We start from the raw sequence: 18,271 nt of genomic DNA, 5'->3' as shown, positions 1-18,271 counted from the left end.
GGGGAGGGAAGGACAAATACTAATAAATATTAGTATTTGTTACTTCTGGGTTGGCTTCTGAATGTTTATTATAGTACTTTCTATAATACTCTATATATCAGACACCCACACTAGACATATATACCCACCAATGGATACAAAAAGTTTCAGAGAACCTGATAAGCTGAACTATCTCTTTTTAACAAACACATGCCAATGTGTGTGTTAAGTAGACTTGAGTAATCATTCTTGGGCTTTCCAGAAATCAAAGAATATAGAACAGTAATCAAGTTAACAGAATTACAAAGGCAGAAATACCCTATTCAAACACTTCACTTTAAGAGCAGCAGCTGCCTTACTTCCAGGAAAAGGTGATTTGAAAAGTTAGGGTAGGACAAGCATACAGATTCCACTATACTGCTCAAACCTCACTGTGCCATAAAACAACTCATTAGAGTGATTATTTTGTTTTAAACTATTTTACTGATGGGTACAGGGTTCCCACAATTTTTATAAGGAAACATGCTTACAAGAAGTGCTTTAAATTTTTTAGGTTCACTCTGTTCCTTTTACTGTAAGATGCTCAAAATTCAGCTGTATCCTAAATTCTTCCCTTTCGATGCTGACTAGAATGAAGCAGCTTCTATTCTAAACTTCTAACAGGAAACAGAAGCAGAAAAGAAATTAGACTGCAACTCCAAAGCAGTAAGAGTTCCAGGTTCATAAGGAAACATTTTAGTTAACTTGCTATGAAATGGGAATGTTATCTTGTTCTAGAAATTACCATGAAACTCAAATCACCTTGAGGAAAAACGTTTGCTTTTAACTATCATTCCACCTCAGGCCCACCACTGCTCTATCACTTACCTCTGATGTCAATATTGAGATTCTCCATGTTACAAGCTACAGCCAACTTTATTTTGCTTATTGAACAAAGAAACTAAACACTTCTGGAGCCCATCAAACATACAATTTTATCATTTTTTTTAATTTTATAATTTTTATATTTACATTAATAATAAAAACAAAATCAAAGATAATTAAAATCTCCCCAAATACTTCTACTCTGAGACTACTAAACTTGTTTTTCATGTACCTTCATTCAGCTTTATCCCATGCAACTATATACATACAAATTATGTGTAGTCTAACTAAAACCAATATATAACATGTACTGCTTTGCAGTCTCTCAGTCAGCATTTAATTAATGCCTATATGCTACTTATTAAAGGGAAAAGAATGCCAAACAAGCTAATGGCACTAAGCACATACATTCTGAAATTCTATTATTCAATAACCATTTTGGATTTACACAGATTAGCCGGCTGAACAAGCCTGGTAATGTTGAGACTGGATACAAAGTATGCAGCAATGAAGAAAATGAAATCTTGCTTTAATACTGGCTATTTCAATCCCTGACAGCCTCTCCAAAATCCATTTTAAATTTAAAGCAACTATATGTCAATATCAAGAAAGAATGAATGTGAAAATGAAATTACTAAACAGATTTAATTAATGTTCTCCCAACTGACAAAGGCTAGTAAAAGAAATATATTAATTTATAACAATATTTTCTCAATGTTAAATACCAGAACCTAGCACCTAAGGTTACTCATTTGAATGGGTACATAAAAACACATTCCTATAAAACCAAGTACACAGCTCTAGAGTCATACGTTTCCTACATAACATGTATCATTTTCTTTATTTTACTGCAATATTTTTCACCACTAACAAGGCCTAAGGCAGCTAACCATCAAAAATAAGCTTGCTTAGCTATCTTTCCATTTATTATGAAAAGTCACATTTAAAGTAACTTTCAGGAGTTCCCACTGTTGTACAATCGGATTGGCAGTATGTCTGGAGCTGGATAGATCCCGGCCCCACACAGTGGGTTAAGGATCCTGCGTTGCCATAGCTGCAGCATAGGTTGCAACTGAGGTTCAGATCTGATCCCTGGCCCTGAACTCCATATGCCATGGGGCAGCCAAAAGTGGGGGAGGGAAGAGTTTTCAGAAAATTAAATAACTTCACCATTAGCTTATAATTTAAGAAATGCTTTATCCACTTTAATCTTCAACTGAGACTCCTACACTTTAGTTTCAGTTGTATCCTTTTCCATAAATCAACATAAGTAATACATTAAAAGCATTCCTCTTTAAAGGAACTATTTTGTAATAGGTAAAAGAAGCAAGCTTCTTGCACTGTGAATAATCATCTCTCCCTTATTTTTCCAATTTATGTGAATCATGGAATAGCATGTTTCTTAAAAGTTAGGCTAAAATGGAACAATATGTTCAAATCATGTCTATGGTTTAAAAGAAACTGCTTACTTTGATTTCTCAATGAAGTACTATTTTCTGCCTATAAATATTAGACATAATAGTGTTCATTTTTACAGAAATTACTGAAAATTATTAAAAATCACATACAGTCTAAAACTCCACAAGAAGTTACTGGTTCTTTTCACACTGAGCACTTGTTAAAGTGTGTCTTCCTTTTTTAAATTTTTTTTTGTCTTTTTAGGGCCACACTCTCAGCATATGGAGGTTCCCAGGGTAGGGGTCTAATCAGAGCTATAGCTGCCAGCCTAGACCAAAGCCACAGCAACACAGGATCCAAGCCGCATATGCAATCTACACCATAGCTCACGGCAACGGTGGATCCTTAACCCACTGCTAGAGGCCAGGGATCGAACCTGTGTCCTCATGGATACTAGTCAGGTTTGTTAACCGCTGAGCCATGATGGGAACTCCAAGTTTGTCTTCAGCTAAGTAACTGTCACCAGTGCTACTACGCAGACTCTCCCATCCCTTGGGACATATCTTCAGGCTCACTCCCTTATAAAGCACAAACTAGTCTACGGATTAAAGCTGCCTCCTAGTTACCACACTCCTCTGTCCCCCGCAGGAAGCATTTCTCAGGGTGGTAGGAAAAATGATACACTGCTAGAAGAGTTACTTCAGTCAGTTCTTTAAAATTTCTGGGAGTTCCCGTCGTGGCGCAGTGGTTAACGAACCTGACTAGGAACCATGAGGTTGCGGGTTCGGTCCCTGCCCTTGCTCAGTGGGTTAACGATCCGGCGTTGCTGTGAGCTGTGGTGTAGGTTGCAGACGCGGCTCGGATCCCAAGTTGCTGTGGCTCTGGCGTAGGCCAGTGGCTACAGCTCCGATTAGACCCCTAGCCTGGGAACCTCCATACGCCGCGGGAGCGGCCCAAAGAAATAGCAAAAAGACAAAAAATAAATAAATAAATTGCTGCCTTCTCCTTTAAAAAAAAATAAATTAAGTAAATAAATAAATAAAATAATAATAATAAAATTTGACTTCCCACTTGTGATCATCCCATTTGGTGTTTCTGTCATGCATACTTTTTTTTATTTAGAAAATCCATTCTGTGAAAAAGACTGCTTTAAATGATAGCTGGGCTTCAACACGGTATACTACAGGGAGTTATTGTGAATTTAGTACTAAATGTCCCTAAATATCAGAGCAGTTGGTAACTTTAACTCAAAATACATAAATTGGGTTTGTACTCAAACAGAAAATAATACCAGGGGCATTTCTACTTTCCAAAGAGGCAGGAGAATCCTTCAGATGCTATGCTTAACTTTTCATATATCTTTAACACCGACAGGAGTAGGTATCTGGGTTTAGTTTGTGCTTTCACACACACAACAAAAATCACATAATCTAAATTAGTCAAGAGCTCAGAATGAACAAAGAACCTAAGAAATAAGCTGGTTAACACCATGCCTAAAGACAGAAAGGAAATATGCCCTGTTATGCAAAGAAAATGACATCTCAAGTAACTTAACGACTTTCCAAAGAATTTCTGCAATTTGATGGTTTTAAAATTTTTAAACCATATCACATAGTAGCATGTACTTCACAACCCATTAACATATCATTTTCATTTATATACGTAACTCAAAGGTTTCACAAACAATACTTACCCTTAATATTTGTGATACACTCATTATTTTCTATTGTACTCAATTTGTTTCAACTTTTTTATTATCATTATTATTATTATTAAGGCCGCACCCGCAGCACATGGAAGTTCCCAGGCTAGGGGTCTAATTGGAGCTGCAGCTGCAGGTCTACACCACAGCCACAGCAACGCAGGATCTGAGCCACATCTGTGACTTACACCACAGATCCTGGCACTGTCAGAACCTTAGCCCACTGATCCAGGCCAGGACTGAACCCTCGATCTCATGGATACCAGTCAGGTTTCGTTACTGCTAAGTCACAATGGGAACTCCCTGTACTCAATTTTTAAATACTAATTATGATCCACTGAATTGATTTCTCTATCTGCTAGTCAATCATAACACACATAGTTTGAAAAACTGCATTAAAAATAGTGTTTCAACCAATAAGTGTTTTTATCACCATCACACAAGTATCATGTCATGAAATTTGTTGCTTTCTATTATAGCTATTTACTGATTCTTTTAGTAAAGTTATACAAAAAATATATATATAATGTTTAATGAAAAAATAGTATGACAGATAGAATATTATAATGGGAATAGCAAAGTCAAAACTAAACCAAAAAAAGATCCTCAGATAGCTTTAAAAATTGGCAAGACCTGTGGAAAGATCAATTACTTACATTCAATGGTGATAAAATGCCATCCTTTTCAATGGTTTAGACATTTCTTCCATAGCTTTAAATAAGCTGCAAATCTTATAAGCAAGTCCTTACTTCAGTAATAATATTTTTAAAATTAACACTCTTGACTGAGAAGGATAATATATCAACTCAAAGACTGAATAAACTTTACCCAAAATTACAGCTGTTTCTGGCTTCTGCTCACAGAACAGTCTTAGTCTAAAAAAGAGACACCAAAATTTCCAAACTAATGTACAGATTTGATTTGAGGAAGGAAAATACAGAACATGTTGAAAGGGGAACTGATGGGGAAGGGAGAAGAATAGCAAAAGAACGGGGGGGGGGGGGGAAATGTAGTATGGTAAAATTAACTGTTTTTTCCTTTTTTGGCCACATCTATAGCATATGGAAGCTCCCAGGCCAGCAATCAAATCCGAGCCACATCTGTGACCTACACCACAACTGGAGCAATGCTGGATCCTTAACCCACTGTGCTGGGCGGGGGATGGAACTGGCAACGCTGCAGCAACAAGCTGGGTCATTAACCCACTGCACCACAGCAGGAACTCCTGTAAAATTAACTTTTGCCCTTTTTTTTCCCTTCTTTTTTTTTTTTTTAGGGCCGCACCCACGGCATATGGAGGTTCCCAGGATCTAATCGGAGCTACACCTGCCAGCCTGCACCACTGCAGCACAGGAATCTGAGCCACATCTGCAACCTACACCACAGCTCACGGCAACACCAGATCCTTAACCCACTGAGCAAGGCCAGGGATCAAACCCACAACCTCATGGTTACTAGTCGGATTCATTTCACAATGGGAACTCCATTGCCTTTTTTTTTTTTTAAGACTAAATAATAACCTCAGATAAAGAGAATCTAGTAGAACATTTTAAATCCATTGTACTTCAAATCACAGTACCAGAGTCAACACTTATTGGTGCTTCCCTAGAATACTTCCTGTTAAGTGTCCTAGTGATCCTGGCATAGAAAATCTTGGATGATAAGATCTTCAAGTCAAAGGAAGTTTAAGGCTAAAATATTACACATGGGGGTCGGGGAAACGACACACACTTCTAATGGTCTTAAATGATTTCAGCCAGGCCAAACTAGGGTACAAGATGAGAGCTGTCAAGAACACTACCCTCCCTTAAAGAGAAGGATTCTGATTGAGCTGCAAGCCTGTAGGAATAACAAATCCAGCCAAGTCAGACACTCTTCTGCTTTACAGCAAACGGCTACCACAGACATTTCTAAAAATTCAGAGAAACACTATTATTTGGCATATAATTTACCAGCAGCTAAGATTTCAATGGTTTTTAAGTAACTCTCACTTTCCATATACTCATCTCCTTTCCCTTCTTAGTCGCTTCCTCTGACTTTGACTGAAGTGACAGAAGTACTTGAGGGTGTGTACTCACCATTAAGTAGACTATTTTATCAGAGAAACAATTATCAAAGTTAACTTTAAACTAGCACCCAAGGTTTCTAAGCCAGCACCTTATTATCTCAACAGGACTTTAAACATGTCTTTACTCATTTCACTCAATTTTACGTAAACAAGTTATAACAAACTCATTTTGCCACCACATAATCTTAAAAAGGAATCCTACAAAATCTCTTTAACTAACCTAATGGTATACAATAGCTATTTTCAAGTAACTTTTCCACCTTTTTAAGTACACTATACATTTGATACACTTTAAAAGACTATTTAAGCTCACTGTGGCTTTGGCCAAAGTAATCTTCATGCTGTCTTGCATATCTCCTGCCTCTGCTCCAATAATACATTTCTATACTGCATCTCTGAAACAGGAGAGAAGGGGGCGGGGCACAGCCTTTAAAAGCATGACATAGCCATTGAGGATACAATAAAAACTGGTTAGAACCAACTAGATCCAAGATGGCAGAAGATTCAACTTCCAATGGACCTTGAGCCTCATTATACAACTCACTGTAATACATTAGCAGCCAAGTGACAAGCCCACAGGTGCCATGACAGTTCCCTAGCTGATCATAAAATGCCAACAAATGGGTGGTGGCCCAATTCCTAGAAATCCCCCAGTTCTTCCCCCAAATAGTTGGAATAATCCTCCTACTCCTACTTTGCCTATGATATTACCCAGACCATAAAAACTAACCACCCCATATCTCAGGACACATTCCTGCCTTTTGAGGCAGAAGTACATTCTATTTATGGACTATGCACTTTCCAACTGACTCTTGCCTTCTGAGACCACCTACACTCTAATTCTCTCAATAAATCTACTTCTTACCCATCACTTTGCCCCTCTAAATTCCTTCTGTGCTGAGGCATAAAGAACCTGAACTTAAGTAAGTTCTGAGACCAGGTGTGTGATTTTTAATTCAAAATCAGTGGGTTCAAGTCCCAATATGAGTTGTACAGTTTCACCTTCATACAGAAATAAAATCCACAAATCTATCTTTAGAGTTCAATGATCTTTTTGCTTTTAAATTTCAAAAAACACCAAATGCTGCTTCATCAAGCAGGATGTTTACTAGCTACTGCTTTCAACGAATGTTGGGGAAATCAGGAGTGTGGGGGTAAAGGTAAAGAGGAAATGAGGGAGTGTTTCTTTACATACTTTGAAATAGCCTCTTAGCATTTTTAAAAGAAAAAATGGCAAAGCTGTGTAAAGAGTAAATTGACACAGACCACCAGAGATACAATAAATAATGGTAACTATAGAAAATAAAACTACAAGTCCAAAGAAACACAAAGATCATGGTTGAACTGTCTTCATCAACAGTTTTTTAAACTTTATGTTTACTTAGGGACATGAGACAGTTCTTTGAGTACTGATGTTGTAGGAGAAAATGTCCCAATAAAAATGTAGAAAGGAGAGACCCCAGCCATGATAACTAAGCAAAGTCTAGCCAACTGTCCCAACCACCCCTCCCCCACACATCTGCTTCTGTAAATTTGTTTCCGCATCTACTACCTTGCCTGACGTCACTCCGGTCCAACTAGCCAAGCATGGACCCGGAAGACGTAGCCCATAAAAGCCTTGTGAAACCCTTCTTCCAGGCTCAGACTCTTAAGATCGATCTTCTCTGAGCCTGCCGGCGTAATAAACCTGAGTTCTCCAACTCTCCTAGTGCTCGCTTGGTTTCTCGCCGGGTAAAAGAGCTGATCCACTACAGCCACAGAGCTGCCAGAGCTGGTACACTACAGCCACGGGGCTATCGCCAGAGCTGATACGCTGCAGCGCATCTGCCGTAACAATGTGAACCACCTGACCTAAAGATGCCTAGCTTCTCCCAGAACCACACTTTAGTGAATTTTAAGAGGGAACTAGCTCCATATGGAGACAGACCTAAAATCTAATACACATTTTCTCTCGATGCTACTTCATCTTTACTATAAACTATTATCAGTGAGGAAGCATTTCTTCAGATCTATAATTGCATACATGCAGAGTAATTAGGAAAAACAGAATATATTCACTTAACATGGCAAAGATACTCTTAAAAGCTGAGTTAAAAACTAAACTTAGAGTTATTTTTTCCTTTAAAAAACCCAAAGTATTTCACAAATTCCGAATTTTAACAGATACAAACTGCCACTCCGTCCCTCCTAACTGCATCCCACCTACCCTCTAGTTTAGGCATAAATGTAAAGGTCTAAAACTTACACTACAATTAGTTCCTTGTCCAAATACCACAATGACTAGAAGACGAAAACTGTCATAGATTCTCTCTTTGACCAAATTCTAGCCAGGCTCCTCTAAGCCCTCCTTTCAACTACGCCTCGACCCTGTCCTATAAAAACTACAGACTCTAAAGACAAATGATTTTGTACATGCATGTCCCCCTACATTAAGAGATTTAAACAACCACTAACAGTTTTTAACAGCTCAATGACCCTAGCCCTTCTTAAAGTGCCAGTTTTAGAAAGCTCAAAGCTTCCAAAAGAATTTAAGGTTCGTTCTAGTCAACACCTGACTACAGGCCCCTGGCCACCCAAACTGAGAGCATTTACAATTTAAAACTCTGAATCCTTCTTTTATCCCTTTGAGATGTGTATGTTATCTCCTACAACTCAGTCACTCAGGAGTGTCTTTCTCAAGGACAAGAAAGCCATTCCTTTAAAAGGCAGTCATCAGGAAGGGCAGAGCCTCAATCTCTTAGTTTCAGTAGGAGGATAAAATCCTAACTTCAACAACTGTCAACTAACAAACAGAGAAGGCCTAATCATCATTTACAGTAACCAAACCTTTGTAATCTTTCTACTCCTCTGATTACCTGAGCCAAGCTAGCAGCCCCTCCCCTACTCCCGCATTCTCCCTTTCAAATGCCCAAGCCCCTCTGCACAAGTCCCCTCTCCGGCACTGCAGCTTGAGACAGAGTAGGACCCTTATGGAGGCCTCCTTGGGCACAAAAGCCTTTCCTGGTCCTCGTTTCTTATTTGCAGGAAAAAGGCTTCAGCCTCCTAGACCTTCCTGAAAATCAATCAGCAGATGCAAACCGCTGCTCATCAGGGAAGTAAGGTGATGCAGAAACCAACTGTGAACAATCAAGAAACTTTAGTGCAGCTATTAAAACAGGATCCTGGGTCCTCGAGCCTCAAGGAATATACATAACAATATCTTTGAGTCCTTCTGCGGTGGGGGGCGTGGGCGCTCCCTACCCAGGTGGAAAAAGGCAACTTTGGGCTGAGCAAAAGATTCCTGTTACCTCACCACCCAACCACCAATAAGGAAGAAAGTCATACCTTAAATTTTGCCTACAAAAACTTCCTGAAAACCATCAAGGAGTTTGGGGGGTTTTGGAGCACAAGCCGCCCTTCCTCCTTGGTTGACCCTTCAATAAAACCTTTCTTGGCTCCAAACTCTGACACTTTAGTTTGTTTGGCCTCACTGTGCATTGGGGCACATGAACTTGCTTTGAGTTCGGAAACAAGAATATTACGGATTAAAATCTGTCCTTGTGTCCAAAAGATTGAAGTAATAAAAAGTAATAAACACATCACAATTAGTAAAGACTTATTTTATGTAAGATTAGATGTGAAGGTCTTTAAAAACAAAACAAAACAAAACACAACCCTGAAAGTTTCCATTTCCTGAAGGAGCCATAATTCAAAGCATTAACCAATCAGCATTGAGGGGGTGGAAAGGGCCCTTGGCAACATCGAGCCTAAACCCTTTGTGTTACAAATGATGAATCTAATGCCCAAAGAGATTAAGTGACTTACCAGAGGTGATTTCAATGAGGGATTGGATTAATAAGGGCTAATTCATATTATTTTCTTCCTGACTCCAACATGAAAATATTCTTTCTCTTGTATTCTCATGGGTAAAAGCAACATTCACCATTAATCAGTTAAATCATGATCAGAGATGCACATATATTATCCTACTACAACATGAATTCCACTATATGCCAATTCCACTATACACCAACAACTGTAAACTGAGGAAAGTTTGTTTGGTACAAGCACACGTGAGATTTCATTTCACTCATTTCAAGAGCAAATATATGAAGTACCTTGGTGAGGAGAAACTGCTTTCACACACAAGCAAAGAAAATAAAACCCCATGCATAAACCCAAAGGAAGGTAATAGACAATCTTAAAAACAACCAAAAGAAGAAAATTAAAAATAAATTAAAAATCCTTTTCTGCACTTACCAGCAAAGCATTTGGAACAGAGGTTCATAGTCTTGCTGGACCTGGGGCAAAAAAAGAAAAAGAAAGAAAAGAAAGAAGAGCTAAAAATTCAGTTGTCACTCTAATCAAAACAAAGATGTCTGAAATATAGGTGAAAAATGTCCTGGCCAGGCAACTGAACTAATAAATTAATGTTATGTCTGTATTCAGCCAATCCTCCCCCACAACAAAACAAAAACAACGAAAAAATAGCAATGCTTGTTTACTTGTATGTTTGTTATCTGTGAGTTAGCAATGCTTTATTTTTTGTGACTTGCAACTTATGCAGGACCAAGTTTAGAAATACTATACTATGCCTGGAAGATAACAGAGGAGTCAATTTATTCCACATGATTACCTCATCCCCTGTGTTTACACTGGAACATACACCACAAAATCATGACTTAAAAGGAGAGAAAAGTCTCTCTGAAAGGGGGTAAAATTTGCTCCTCATTTACACACTCAATTACCTCTACAACAATACCTAACTTTTGGTCTTCTTTCCCCTCACTCTAGTTCAATTTCAGATTCTGGCCACATTATGGCCATGTCGTTTAAAATCCTTTCTTCATATGTTCCCATTCAAATTATTTCTCATGTCCTTTCATCTGTTAATAACAGCTACAATTCACTGAGTACTGACTTGGATGGGCACTTTACATTATCTTATTAATCTTCCCAACATCTCTGAGATTGGGTATTACCATATTTCTTTGTTTCTAAAATGCACTTTTAAAAAAACACTTTAATATTTCTATAGCCAATAAGCATCATACAATTGGCTACCAGTGATGAATAATATAAGGAGGAAATGTTTCCACCACCTCCTCCAAGGTATTATTAAATTGAAGGGTCTTAGAAATCAAGGACATACAGTTTCATCCCCATTTAACAGGTGAGCAGCTTGCCCATGGTCACATAACTGGGGAACGAACTGCAGAGGAAGTGTCTGACCTAGGGTCTGAGCTAACTCCAAAGGCCATCCTAACTGCAAAAACCTCCTAGAATACTCTTTCTTCAGTAAGCAGACCTATCTACAGCCTCATTCCTCAACAACTCCCCTCCCATTATCTGAGCCTTTGCCTAGAGCCCTTCCTACACATGAATTAGGCAACTATCTACTTCCCTCTGTAGCAAATTTTACAATTAATTGAAGACTCCCTCAGAAAGTATTCCCTGATGATTATGACTATTCTTCACTGTACTGTCAGTAATTGTTACAGTAATTGTTACAGGATGATAAAATGAGGAGGGGGGAGTGAGAGGAGGTGGGAGGTAGGAAGGGGTCACTACAGATGCTATCTTCATAGGCAGATCTTTCCTTAGGACTCTGCTTAATATAAAGACATCAAAGGGAGTAAGGAAATTTAAGTATCAATAGAATGAATTAACAAAGAGATGTATTAACAGTGGCACCTAACATTTTTCAGACACCTACTATGTGGCAAGTGTAATAGCAGATGCCTCTGACCTTACTTTACCAAAGAGGAAAACAGAGGCTACACAAGAGGGTACTTTACTTGCTAAGGTTATGGAAATATTAAGCAGATGAACCTGGTCTAATTCCAAAATCTGTGCTCTTTCACCATGTCAAACTAGGGTCTCTGCCTCAATACAGAAGCTGAGGGGACCACACTGGTGGTTAGGGAGAACAGTCCTACAGCTAACGATTTAATCTACGGGGTTCTAGTCAGCTCCAGGAGAAAATAAAGCTGGAGGAAGCACAAGCCTGGCCCTCCTCTACAAATACACACACACACACACACACACACACACACACACACACACACGGGGAAGTAACCCAAGGCTGCCAGCCATTTCAGTTCCAACTCAAGGAAGTACTGGGGATGAAGGAATTCCTTGGCTGCTAGAACCCCACCCCCTGCCAAGGGAATAAGGTCTCTTCCTGAAATGGTTGCTCTCTCTCATTCTCGCTCTGCCACAAAGAGCCAGAGGTAACCTGTTTATGCTCTCCTGCTATCCCGATAATGGAAAGCCTGTAAAGAAGAACTGAGGGCAGCTCAGCACCAAGTGTACCAGTTTTAACATCTGTGTTTCATAAGGCTGGTAAGAAAAACGGCAAAATAGCATTGTTTTTCCTGCATGGTCTTATTTCTCTTCAGACAGCTGATGTTTTTAAAATACCCACTGTACCTATGTAGTACCTAAATGACATCCATTCTACTTTCTGAGTAGAAACTTAGTTATCAATCAGATTAAGAAAGAAATAATACAGCTACTGATATTATTAATCAAAACAGAGATGTCTGAAATCTGGGGGGGGGGGGACAAACTTTGGCTATAAAATAATAGCTACTAGTAATGGCAACTTGGATCACAAAGTCAACAACACTGAACTTGAAAAAAATGGCAGAGGCTTCTGGGAACGTTGCTCCTTTCTCAAGTTCAACATGTAAAACTTCAAGCTAACCACAGGCATAACACTCCTGACTGCCCAATAAAGCACAGTGTGAACAAACTACACAGTCCTGGAATAGACTAACTAGAGTTCTCTATGTGGTAGCAAGCATGTAAGGTAGATATCATTCTCAACTGCTCCAAAGAAACTACTCTTATTGAAATCTCCAGGAATAAGCAATGAGATCCTGCTGTATAGCACTGGGAACTACTATCCAGTCACTTGTGATGGAGGATAGTAGTGAGAAAAAAGAATGTATATATGTATGTGTGACTGGATCACTCTGCTGTATAGTAGAAAATTGACAGAACACTGTAAACCAACTATAATGGAAAAAATAAAAATCATTTTTAAAAAAAAGAATAGAAAAAGAAATCTCCAGGAGTTCCTGTTGTGGCTCAGCAGAAATGAATCCAACTAGTATCCACGAGGATGCAGGTTCGATTCCTGGCCTCGCTCACTGGGTTATGGATCCAGTGTTGCTGTGGTGTAGGCAGGCAGCTCCAGCTCTGTTCGACCCCTAGCCTGGGAACTTCCACATGCTGCACCTGCGGCCCAAGAAAAGAAAGGGAGGGAGGGAGAAAGGAAGGGAGAAATCTCCAATGGCTACCATGTCTCTAAAACCAACGTTTAGTAGGTTGAATAATGGCCACCCAAAGATATCAAATCCTAATCCCTGGAAGCTGGGATCCCTGGAATTTATCTTACTTAGAAAAAAGGGTTAGGGTTAGGGTTAGGGTTTTGCAGATGAATTACGCTCAAGATTTCGAGCTTACTCTATAATGACGAGGTGAGCTCGTTAATACAGGGTTAGGGCTTTGCAGATGAATTACGCTAAAGATTTCGAGCTTACTCTGTATTAACGAGGTGAGTTCTAAATGGCATTACAAGTATTTTTGTGAGAGTCAAAGGGAGTTTGGAAAGGCGAGGGGAAGGCAATGTGAAGATGTAGGAAGATATTGGCGGAATGTAGTCCATTACATACTAATACTACAATTTATATAGTTACTTTCTTACTGTTCAATGTTTAATCTTTGCTGCAGATTTTTTTCTATCATAAATACTGCTATAATGAGCATTTTTTGGACATAAATCTTTGGTCATAAATCTCTAGCTGAATATCCTTCTTTAAAACTGACTCTGAGAGAGTCCCCATTGTGGCTCAGTGATAACGAACTCAACCAGTATCCTTAAGGATGCAGGTTTGATCCCTGGCCTTGCTCAGCAGGTTTAGGATCTATTGTTGCCATGAGCTAAGGTGGATACCACGTTGCTGTGGCTGTGGGGTAGGCCGGCAGCTGCAGCTCCAATTCAACCCCTAGCCTAGAAACTTTCATATGCTGCAGGTGTGGCCCTAAAAAAACCCAAAAAAACAAAACAAAACAAAAAAAACTGACTCCAAGAAGGAGAACTACTAAAATAAAAAGGTATGATTTTGCTAAGTACTGCCAAATTATTTCCCAGGTAAGTTCTGCCAATTTACACTCTCATTAAAAGCATCTGAAAGTACTTTTTTAAATACACTCTCACCAACATTAAGTACTATTAATTGTCTCAAGAAACTGATAGAACATTCTTAATTTCTGAGAATGCTAGAAACAGTTTTCATATTTTATCATTCATTAAACACTACTACCTCTTGCCACCCAGGAAAACACACACATATCAGGTCCCTCCCCAAAATATAGTAATACAAATAGGGAAACAAACCAATTACGTCACCATGTCAGTGAGGAAGAAAATGAGGCACAAGAAAGATAAAAAAGAGTCAAAAGGAAAAAAATAACGGTACCAATACATAAATATGCCAACCTATTCCAGCCTAATGTCCCTTAGTTTCTCTAGGTTAGGCGTGGATTACAAAATGTTTAAAAATCTTGACTACCAAGGGAATTCTTAATGAAGAGACTCAATCTGTAAAAATCAACTTGTCACATTTCCTAATGCAATCTTTTTTAATTGCCCAGAAGAAGGAGAGGAAGATGAGGAGAGATGGGCAGGGCTATGTATGTATGTGCAAAGAATGAGAAGGAAAAACAAACCACAATGCCTCCTCCACTCTAAAAATCATTCCTGTCACCTTAGAAGTAAGATTAGATGATTAAAGACTAGTAACAATATGTGTGCCACCTCATACACTTAAAACCGGAAAGTCTAACTTCCTACAACAGCTAGGAAACAGCAAACAACTCTACTAAATCATCACTCTTGCTCACTCCAGGCAAACAAGAGGGCCAGTTCAAAAAGGTGAAATCCTAGCTAGCAATGACAAAGGAGGCTTTCAACAGTGCATCCAGTCTGTCTGAACTGTTACACATCACTTTAAATCATTCAGACAATGTCTGCAAAGTTTTCTTTTTAAGAGAATATTGTAAAGGAAAAGATAAAATCGTTAATAAGGCAGATTAGTTTCTAGAATGTAGCAATAAGAATTATGCTACTTTAAAAGCTAATTTCTTTCTTTTTTTTGCCTTTTCCAGGGCCGCTCCCGTGGCATATGGAGGTTCCTAGGCAAGAGATCGGATCGAAGCTGTAGCCGCCGGCCTACGCCACAGCCACAGCAACACCAGATCTGAGCCATGTCTGCGACCTACACAACAGCTCACGGCAAAGCCGGATCCTTAACCCACTGGGCAAGTGCAGGGATCGAACCCACAACCTCACAGTTCCTAGTCAGATTCGTTAACCACTGCGCCACGATGGGAACTCCTAAAAGCTAATTTCAATGTAATAATTTAGATTTCAGGTAGAGAACTGTAATGAACAGACTCTTAACATTTTATACCCAAATTCAAGGACAGTTAGGACACAGCATATGTCTCTGGTTTTATGTGTTTTAAGTCCCTGCGCTAAAAAGATACACAGATGTAAAACAAGTTCATATTTTCATCTGTGGCCCTGTACACATTACTGAAAGTTCAGACTAGCACTATCTAACAAGTAAAACAAGATTAGGCATGACGACCAATAAAGTAGTAAAAAGAGTAAAACTTAAAATATGTGGAGTTCCTGCCTCGGCACAGTGGGATAGGTGGCATCTTGGGATGTGGGTTTGTTCCCCGGCCAGCACAGTGGGTTAAGGATCCAGCACTGCCGCAGCTGCAGCTTAAAGTCACAACAGTGGCACCAATCTCTGGCCCAGAAACTCCATATGCCATAGAGCAGCCAAAAATGACACCCCTCCCCAAAAAAAAGCAAAGCCCTTATAGAAAAGCAGGAGGAAAAAAAAAACAAAAAACAATGAATTGAATAAAAATGCCTAATACTTTTTCCACGTAAGGCAAACTTAATGACACTATCGATTCTAGCATGCATTGTATATAGTAACTGCAGCTGTCTTGCCATGTATGCCCAAACATAAAGAAAGGTTTTCTTCCCTAAAATTACCCTTCAAGAAGCAAGAACTGGTTTATAATTCAGTCCTTACTTTTGAGATAGAGACCAGTGATTTTATACTACATATCAACAAGAGAGAAAGAAAAAGAGAGACCCCAAAACCTAGAGGTGAAAACTCCAGGCCTGCAGTCATGCCCAAAGGAATGTCATTTGGGATTCCGAAGAGGAAGACTGTTAATGGAATCAAACTCCCAAAGACATCCATCCAGTCAGAGTCTGTGAAAGGGGCGAGAGAGTGAAGTTCTCATCTCTGGGCATAAACACTGAAGTCTGGAAAAACATCAGACAACACCAGTGCTGGATGCTTTGCCAAAGTTACTAAACCAAACAAGTTTTGAAAGGGAGTAAAATATAGTTTTCAACACAGATTAAATACTATTTCTGGAGTATGATCTCATGATTACAGAAGTGGTAGTAGCTGCCACTGAAAAAAGCCTTTGAAGATCATGTAGAAAGTAATGCAATAGAAGTTTTAGAAAGTTAGGAAGATCATAAATAACATCAAAATGATGGCAACTCTAATGGTATATGAATGAATTCTTGTGACTTCAGATGACATTCTCAGAAAGCAACATTTACAGGTGTTTAAAGTGCTCTGTCTCAACTTGTAAGGAAATGAATAACTGAAAAAGTATGGTCAGTGACCTTAAATATGGTTTTAATAAATAAATATTAAAGACATTCATAGCTATGAAGATGTGGAGCATTCAAATAAATGTCTCATAAAATGAGTGTGGAACAGTATTTTAAATGTACATTAGGAGTGTGTTCAAATGCATATAATTTGATAGTATAACCTACCATCCTAAATATGCATGTACAGTTATTACTAGGGTAAACTGAAAAGAGAATATACGAAATCTATTTTTTTTTTACAACTGCATGTAAATCTAAATTATCTCAAAATGAAAAAGTTAAAGATTTTTTAAAATAGATATGTAATTAATACTTTAATTAACTATTTAAATTTTTAATTAGTTAATCTATAACCCTAAGAGTTTCTATATTCATGTTAACCAAAACACATCTTTTTCTTATTGAAAAGTTGGCGGAATGCTTTGTATGTGGGTCTCTTTGTTTGAAAATACATATAATATTTTGGAAAATTCAAATGCTATATTAGAGTAAAACTAATGCTCAGCAGAATTCACTTTTGTAAGAGAGAAAATGGGGGGAGGGGAGATCCTAAGTCCCACTACCTAAATAAACAGAAACAGACTCACAAGACACAGAGAACAGACCTGTAGCTGCCAAGAGGGAGAGAGGGAGTGGGGTCAACTGGGAGTTTGGGGGTAGTCAATGGAAACTATTACATTTAGAATAGATAAGGAATGAAGTCCTACTGTAAAGAACAGGGAACTATATACTACCTCTTGGGATAGACCATGATGGAAGATTATGTAAGAAAAGGAATGTATGTATCTGGATGACTGGATCTTTTTGCTGTATAGCAGAAATTGGTACAACATTGTAAATCAACTATAATCTATTAAAAAATTTATAAAAAATAAACTTCTCACCTGAGTTATTCCTATCCATGTTATTAAAGTTTTTTAGACTTGTACATCAAAGGAATGTACTTTCCGGAGTGATACAAATGTTCTATATCTTAATCTGGGTGGTGATTACATAAGTGGATACATGTGCTGAAATTCATATATATTATACACATAAGATTATACACCCAAGATGTGCATTTTACTACATATATAGTTCAATAAAGCACTACTGGTACAAAAAATAATTCTTAAAATTCTCTACTACATTAAGTACTACTGGTTCATCACAAACGGAATTCTTTGTGTTGCTATGAAAACAACACACAGAAGAATTCCCAACCATGTGGTACAGGAATAACTATCTGAGAATTAAACTGAGAACAGAAAATTTAAGAGCGCTAACAATGAGGTATTCCCTGTTCTTATTCTTCTCCTGGCTAGCCATGCCGCTGCTGCAAATAGGGTTAGGAGACACTACATTTATGGGGGTCAGAGTGTTTTCACCTAAATGGTGGTCAAAATAATTAAATGGTTATGGAACTTCTGTAATGAGTTAATAACTATACTAAAGAACCACTTCTTCTAAGGAATAATACTGAGGCTTGCATTTTCCATCATTTTTTCAACCATCATTACATAAAAACTATTTTAGAATTACATATGTACATATTATATATGTCTTATATATT

At 38.3% G+C, this 18,271-nt stretch overlaps 1 protein-coding gene across 6 annotated transcripts in view; it reads right to left on the bottom strand.

The window, feature by feature from the left end:
• The window catches only part of ZFAND3 (zinc finger AN1-type containing 3), a 339,302-nt gene that overhangs the window by 208,209 nt on the left and 112,822 nt on the right, over nucleotides 1-18,271 (bottom strand). For all 6 annotated transcript variants that reach the window (XR_014810086.1, XM_084968025.1, XM_021099854.2 and 3 more), the window contains one exon: nucleotides 10,251-10,291. Coding sequence is in view for 5 of the 6 variants with exons in the window: in XM_021099854.2 (XP_020955513.1) it covers nucleotides 10,251-10,291 (41 nt within the window). In the remaining variant the exon portion in view is untranslated. The remainder of the gene's footprint in view (nucleotides 1-10,250; nucleotides 10,292-18,271) is intronic.

This window comes from Sus scrofa, chromosome 7 (genome assembly GCF_054392235.1).
Source record: "Sus scrofa isolate SSC_HxYL_T2T_F1_AM1 chromosome 7, Sscrofa_HxYL_maternal_Yorkshire_Landrace_v2.0, whole genome shotgun sequence".
Taxonomy (NCBI): domain Eukaryota; kingdom Metazoa; phylum Chordata; class Mammalia; order Artiodactyla; family Suidae; genus Sus; species Sus scrofa.
Note: the sequence above shows the minus strand (reverse complement) of the source record. Positions and strands in the feature narration are given on the sequence as shown.